The sequence below is a fragment of the Pygoscelis adeliae genome, unplaced genomic scaffold (assembly GCF_000699105.1).
Source record: "Pygoscelis adeliae isolate BGI_AS28 unplaced genomic scaffold, ASM69910v1 Scaffold16, whole genome shotgun sequence".
NCBI classification, from domain to species: domain Eukaryota; kingdom Metazoa; phylum Chordata; class Aves; order Sphenisciformes; family Spheniscidae; genus Pygoscelis; species Pygoscelis adeliae.
In genome coordinates, this window is record NW_008825162.1 from 4,980,159 (window position 1) to 4,987,821 (window position 7,663).

At 37.9% G+C, this 7,663-nt stretch overlaps 1 protein-coding gene across 1 annotated transcript in view; it reads left to right on the top strand.

Annotated features, from left to right (window-relative positions):
* Positions 1–7,663, top strand: part of POLR3A (polymerase (RNA) III (DNA directed) polypeptide A, 155kDa) — a 38,173-nt gene that overhangs the window by 28,149 nt on the left and 2,361 nt on the right. Inside the window, exons 24-30 of the mRNA XM_009328737.1 lie at positions 1,442–1,612; positions 2,225–2,318; positions 2,429–2,521; positions 2,969–3,133; positions 3,809–3,973; positions 4,288–4,419; positions 5,794–5,926. Of these exons, the coding sequence (XP_009327012.1) occupies positions 1,442–1,612; positions 2,225–2,318; positions 2,429–2,521; positions 2,969–3,133; positions 3,809–3,973; positions 4,288–4,419; positions 5,794–5,926 (953 nt within the window). The remainder of the gene's footprint in view (positions 1–1,441; positions 1,613–2,224; positions 2,319–2,428; positions 2,522–2,968; positions 3,134–3,808; positions 3,974–4,287; positions 4,420–5,793; positions 5,927–7,663) is intronic.

Sequence of the window (7,663 nt, forward strand, 5' to 3'; positions counted from 1 at the left end):
TTACGTGCTTGTAGGAGCTTTTTGTATCACAAGATAGCAATAGTGTGGATGTTTTCATCTCTTTATCCATTGAGAGTTGTTTCATTTACTTAGACTCCTTGGATTTGTCCGTTGGCATGCAGCCATTGGTGACATCTGCTTTGTGGCCTCACGCTCACCCGCATCAATTGTTTATTAATATCTTTTCTTTTTCTAGAAAATTCATGTATATGTTAAATTCTTAACATAACTATTTTAAAGCAATTGCCAGTTTTCTGCTTTCAGTTACGAGGATTACTTGCTTACGTTTGCCTTAAGTGTTCTTAAACATGAATTACCTATTTTACTGTAGTAAGTTGTTTTAGCATACTATATTATGCTGATCTGACAACTGAAAGATGGTATCCTTGGGAAGGATCTAATTGCTATGATGATTGGTTTTGTTTTATAGACTACTGTCATTTTACCAGGACAACACTCTCAGCTGAGATTTCAGCAATTTTTGGGTAGACTTGACATGAATGTAAAGAGAACTCCAAATAATAGTGAAAACAATAACCTCCACTTAAATAATTTTGTTTTACAGTCATCCAGAATTAATTCCTTTAGCTAAACCACTATTAGACAGCAATTTTGTAAGGTAAGAGTTCATCAAGGAAAATGCAAGAAGCCGCTACAAGTTAGATCGATTTAGGAAGTGGTATTGTGCCTTAAGTTCAGAGGTTATATTTGCTCTAGAAAAGCAGACCACATTGCGCTCTGTGAAAGCTTAAGAATCCTAACTGCAGGATCTGAACAAAATTGTAGCGGAGAACGTAAGCCACCCCTCAACGTCTCATTTTGAGATTGCATATTGTAGAGTAGTGGTCTTCATTTTTTTGTCCTGTAAGGACAACCAGTTCTCAAAGTAGATACATTTTAGAAAGGGACAAATGTGGGAATGAGCCCATTACACGCGTAACCGGAAGGGAAAATAGGTCATCAGTACAGGGCTTTTGAATAAGATGAAAATAAGAAGGCATTAATATCTGGATTTTGCTCTGATTAAAAAGTAATCTTCATAGTAATTTCTTAAAGGCGACTTAATAAAGGTCTCTCATGCTTAAACGTATAAAGGGGAGTTTTGGAAACGTTAGTGTATGGGATTTCCCTGAATGGGAATCCTGAATTTATTGCTTGATGCTTAGGAGAAGGAGGACAAGCGTTTTGTTTTCCGTTACGGATGTTATGCTGGACCTGAGGAATGTCTGTATGACAGGGCATCTTCTTGCCTTGCATGAGATCAGTCTTGAGTATTGGTGACCTTTTAACCTCTCTCCTCTTTATTTATTAAAAAAAAAAAATTAACAAACTTCTCATGTATCTACCGGGATAGTTTCTGTCTTTGCTTGCTTAGGATTTTATGCCTTATTGAGTTCTATGTGTCTTTCTGTATTTTTTTATAAGAGAATTTCTTTATCAGGGCACAGATGGAGCCTGGTTCTGCAGTCGGAGCTCTTTGTGCACAGAGTATTGGTGAGCCTGGCACACAGATGACTCTGAAGACTTTCCATTTTGCTGGTGTTGCTTCAATGAACATTACTTTGGGTGTGCCAAGAATCAAAGAAATCATTAATGCTTCAAAGGCTATTAGGTACTAACATTGTTTTGGTTTGGGGTTTTTTTTTCCCTTTGCCTAAGTGAAACCTGATGGATAAATTTGCAATATGCAATAGCATTTCCCTGTTCTCAGTAATAATACTAGACAACATTGAATGCATGGAATACGCAAACAAGAAAAATCTAATGTCTGTCCCCTAAGTGATACTTAGGGCCAGAGAAGAGACAAGTTTTATTTTTCTGAAAATCAAATGAGGTAAAGTCATTACTTACTAAGTTTAATATTCCATTAGGTGCTCTCACGTATTGTGAAACTTTCTGCTGTGTAGCGGTAGTTGATGTATACCTATTCCTAGGTATCCGTGAAGCCATACTTAAATAATACTAGAACAGTGTACACCATGAAAATAGTCGCTAGTTGTTGTGTTATAATCTCTTGTGTGTTTGCTTGTTTTTACCAGCCTGAAGTACACGAACGATAATTTTCTTAAACGTACCTGAGGAAGCTGAAGGTCTCTCTATCTTATTAAATACTACTCTAGATACGAGATAGGTTCCATAAGGCAAGCTGTAGTTCAGATTGCCATCTGTAATCTAGCTGAGCGATTTCCTAACTGGGTTTTTTTGGTGTGTTTATTCTTTGTAGCACCCCTATTATAACAGCACAGTTGGACAAAGATGATGATCCTGATTTTGCCCGTTTGGTTAAAGGAAGAATTGAGAAAACTTTGTTAGGAGAGGTAGGAAAAATTGTATTATTGCTAATGCTTTAAATGTAAACGTTAGCCAATTGCTGTGGGGCGTTTTAACCTTTTTCACATGCTAACTATTTCGTCCTTATCTCTTAAAGATTTCAGAATATATTGAGGAAGTGTTTCTTCCAGATGATTGTTTCATCCTAGTGAAGCTGTCTTTAGAGCGCATTAGACTACTGAGATTAGAGGTGAGTTGTTCAGTTCTTATGCAGAAGATGCCTTGGGTAAGTTCCAAAGGGTCTCTTAATCCTGTCCCAGAAACAGAAATCAGACCAGTGGAAGTTAAAGAAAGAAAGTGAACGAAGGATGTCCTGTGGCTACATTACATCTGGAATTTTTTTTTTTTTCCTTGTAAAGTGGATAATTTTTCCTTTATTTGGAAACGAGAGAACATACATTCATTTCTTGGTGTCTTGCTAGATACGAGGATGCCATTTCTGTCCGTTAGTTAACATATAGGCTGGTACCCTCAGCATAGGATAGTATTTCATGCGATTTATAGGAGTGACAATTTTTGTTTATTTTTCTACATCCCGCTGTGTTATATTCTGTTGAAAGACTGCTGCATGTATTTGAGCAGATTGATATACGTTAAGAGAGATACCCTGATGTTTGCTGGCTGACTTTTGCCCCAGGTGAATGCAGAGACTGTGCGCTACTCTATTTGCATATCTAAACTCAGAGTGAAGCCCGGGGATGTTGCTGTCCATGGAGAAGCAGTTGTATGTGTGACCCCTCGTGAAAATAGCAAGAGTTCAATGTATTACGTACTGCAGTCCCTGAAGGAAGAACTACCAAAGGTAAAAACAAAGGCTGTCTCATGCTTTTGTGGGAGCTAATCAGTAATGATAATTTGGAGTTCTATGGTGGGAAGACGAAACAATTCTTGTCAGTATTGACAATGGAGATAGGCTGAGTCCACAACTCTTAGATCGCGACGCTACTGCTTTACAGCTGAAACTAAGCCTCCGTTACTAATCTTTATAAATAAAATTGAAGCCTCGATACTTTCCTTACAACATTTACTGAAGCATTCTGAGTGCAGCAGTTGTACGAAATAGTTATATCTTCTTCCAGCTAGAATTGAACCACATGACAGTATCTGGCATTTTTGCAGCTTTCTGTGAGGAGACTGTCTACTTTGGATTTTTAAAATAGTGATAAGTGAACCTTATTATTGGCAGAATGCCTTTCATTTGTGTGGATCTACACCATTTAGGGACCTAGGTCTGAGTGTCAGGATATCTGGCATAAAATAAAAAATGGAGGTAGTGAGTAAGGTTAATAGTACAGTGTGATTGCCACATTTGACCTAGTGTATTTAAGAGCAGGAAATCTTATTTCATATGTGTTTTAACTGAGCGTTTACTCCAAAGACTGGAGCTTCTGAATAGGTTTGAATGCCCGTAAGGGTTACCCTTTTATACTGCATTACTGTACACATCAAAGTTACTAGGTTTTTTTGTTTTGTGAAGGTTGTAGTGCAAGGTATACCAGAGGTTTCCCGAGCTGTCATTCATATTGATGAACAAAGTGGAAAGGAAAAATACAAACTTCTGGTTGAAGGCGATAATCTGCGAGCTGTTATGGCTACTCACGGAGTGAAAGGAACAAAAACATCCTCTAACAACACTTACGAGGTAATGTTCAAATGGGTACTGTGGGTGTTTTCCCCATAGCATCTTTATTACAAGTGCTTGTTTGTGCTCAGATGCAGCAGTTGATATCTAATCAAGCCTGGTTTCACTAATAGTTGTCAGAATGCATTATCACAAGAGAATAATTCGACTGGCAGCACTGTTCACTTCAAAGAAGCTTTTTCTATAAATATTTTTAAACTGGAGAGATGCAAAAGGGTAGTAATGGAAATGGAGTATTATCTGACATCAGATGGTATTTGTTCCAGGAATATACTTGCTCCGAGCATTTGGTTCTAACATCATCTCCTGTGTAGGTAGAGAAGACACTAGGAATTGAAGCTGCTCGGACAACCATTATCAATGAGATTCAGTATACAATGGTGAACCATGGTATGAGCATTGACAGGAGACATGTTATGTTGCTGTCTGATCTAATGACTTACAAGGTTTGTACGATGCTTTTTCTAAATGTTACATTGGCCTGTTTATACAAATTAATTTTGCCATGTTTGAGAAGGACGGGTGAGCTAGGGAGATGGAAATCAGTTTTGGGTTTAAAGAATTGTAAGCCTGGAGAGCCAAATACTGTTGTTTGTACATCAAACAAAATGCTTAATTAATCTAGTTCTTGGGGGTAGGGGGGAGAAGGTCTGTTTTGACTGAAAACAAGTTGATACAATGAGTGGGGAATCATAATTTCGTATTGGAAATAGGAATCCTAAAAATTGTGGTATGAAAATCAACTGTTTGGGTAACCATGCGTGCAATTTAAGGCTTGCTGTGCAGAAAACCACATGGGGTGTGGTTCATAGCAGCTGCGCTGTATATAAGAGTCAAAGGATACAGACATTACAAATAGAATCAGATTACATGTAGAGCATGAACAGTCTTCCAGAACTTGTTAGTAGAAAATTGTATCTGTTCTGTATTGATTGACTTTCTTTCCTTCGCATCCGATATGTTTTTTAGATTTGAGTACACTTAGTGAAGCAAGATTTTCCACTTTGCCTGCCAGAGTGCAAGGGTTTAATTTGGGTAAAATGGATGAAGGAGTTCTGACTTGTCCCAAAACTGTAGGGCTTTGTTGTACCGAGCTGCAGCAGTTCCCAGGCCTGGCCATGTGGAGCTGCAACACAATAGTGGAAAAGGGCACCAGAGTGCAGTGTTTTACACTTGTTGGGCTCCTAGCATGCATTCTTTTCTTTGTACTTCTGACTTGTGCTTCTGTGCACGGTCTGTTATAATCAGGCTGTTTGTTAGAAACAGAGGCAGAAACAAACCAAGTTAGTTTAAAAAGCTAGTTACTTTTTTTCTGGAGAGTGAAAAAATGAAGATGTAACATCTTCTGTAATCTCCTGGCAGCTGAAGTCAGATTTATCAGTAGACAATAGGCAGTAGCTTCAGCATAGTGCTCTCGGACCCCACTAAAGTTTGTAGCTCAGCAACTCATTTATAATTGGGGGGGGGGGGGTTCTCATGGCCATGTTTCTTTCAATCTTTCCAATATTCTTGCTTTAAAAAAAAAAAAAAATCTATTAACCACTTACGACAGCTTCTGTTGCGTATGAATAAACACTTCTGTCTTACTTAAATAATGATTACTACCAAACTATTAACCTTCAGGATGGTTAACTGTGAAGCAGCATATTATGACAATGCTATATTGTAGACAGTAACCTTTTTACTTACTACTTGTTTCATGTGTTTGTTCGACTAAAAACTACGTTTCTGCTGTTCACTTGATTTGCTGCTTTAGCAAACGTAACTGACCTCCAGCCACTGTTGTGACAGTCTTTCTTTGGGTTTTTCCATCAATCAAGGGTGAAGTGCTGGGCATTACTAGGTTTGGACTGGCAAAAATGAAGGAAAGCGTGTTGATGCTGGCTTCTTTTGAAAAGACTGCAGACCATCTCTTTGATGCTGCCTACTTCGGACAGAAGGATTCTGTTTGTGGTGGGTATTGCAAATTCTGTTGCAGTTTGTGGTCCTTACCCAGCATCTGTAAACCTCTTCAAAGCATTGGATTTTTGCCCTTGATAAGCTTTCTGCTCAGCTCACATGTCAAAAACTTCAGGCTGATGAGGCTGATCCGTACTTCTTGATCCTAGAAGTTTGGTGGATGGTTCTCTACTTCTAAGCTCAATCAGAGACCTTGAAGTCAGTTGGACATTTGTTACACGTTTCTTAAAGTAGACTTTTAGTGATTTGGTTTTACTTCTCACCACATAGCTCAGTGAAATACCAGGAAATTTGTCCCACTGTCAGTAGTTCTGTTTTTTCAATTGTAAAAGTTTGTGTATCTTCAACACCTAGAGCTGATTACGGAATTTAGTACCCCGTTCAGTATTTCGGTTTCAGTTTCATTCCTAGTAAGAAGTAGGAAGACATACATGTCTCAGGTAGCATAGGTGAATATCATACTGTGCATAATGATGGCTTATGTGATTTGTCAGTTGTACCTAGAAATAAACAGAAAGGCAAAGTTTTTGACTACTTCAGTTAGTTCTGATCTAAATAGATAAAAATTGTTAGCGTTTGTGTTTTTTTTAAATTGGAAGCCTTGTTTATCAGTACTCTGTTCATTAGCAGAACAGAGACGATCCCTGTCCTGAGAAATTTCTTTTTAAACGTATCTGTTTTTCAGTTTTAAAGTTAAGTTCATTAACATCCACTGAATCATCTTCTCACTGAATTAATGAAAGAATCTGATAAGAGTTTAAAAATATATGTATACATGCACACAAGTGCATGCATGCACACATACATACAGCCAAATGGAAAATTCAAATAGATGCGTTTTGTCATTCTGTTTGTCTCTTAATTTTGCATTTCTGCCATGCACTCTAATACTTGGAATTGAAATTATTTTTCTTTTTTTTAAACTCCTTTGCCCCCATTCCTCCCAGATTTCTTTCTCCTTTGAGCTATGTACATTTTGGAAGTCTCTATCTAGTACATTAAACAGAGAAAAGGAGAAGTCGAGCAGGTTTCACCCTCTTCATCATCTGTTTATGTAAGGCCTGCCATCCTGGAGCTGTCACCGCTCTTTTGGATTTTCTGGGTGCTAATGAAGTATAAAAATATGACTGTATTATGTTAAGGTTTACTAGTTTGTGTGTATTTCTAGGTGATCTTAGAAAGTGTAGTCAATTTGAAACAGTGCTTTGTGGACAGTATATTTTCTGAATCGCTGGGATCTGTTAGAAACCGTTGTATTGCTAGTTTGTATTTTAAGAACTCTGCCACTTTCTGGCTGTCCAGCGTTCCACGTGAGTGGGATTTTCTTATTTTATTTAATTATTATTTGCCCATGACCAGAGCAAAGATCCTGTGGGAGACTGATTGCATCCTGGACAGCAAGGAAAAGAAAATGTTTTCTCAAAGTCCCCTCTGAGCTGGTAAAATCTTGTTTTGAATAATGCGGAAACCAGAGAACTTCTCATGTTGCCTTCTATATAAATGTTTTCGTTCAAATAAGGAAATGGAATGGACAAAACAGAAAATTGTTGTCTGTCTTCCAAAACTGAAGAGATGATACTGGCTTGCTTGTATGAAAAAGTGCTGTGCAGCTGCCTGGCCATCACTAGTTATCTCTTTGAATTGCTATGAAGAGACTCTTACACACTCATGGTTTTGCATCCCCAGAGCCGGAAAAAAACTATAAACGTTGCCAAGAAAAATGAGTAAGAA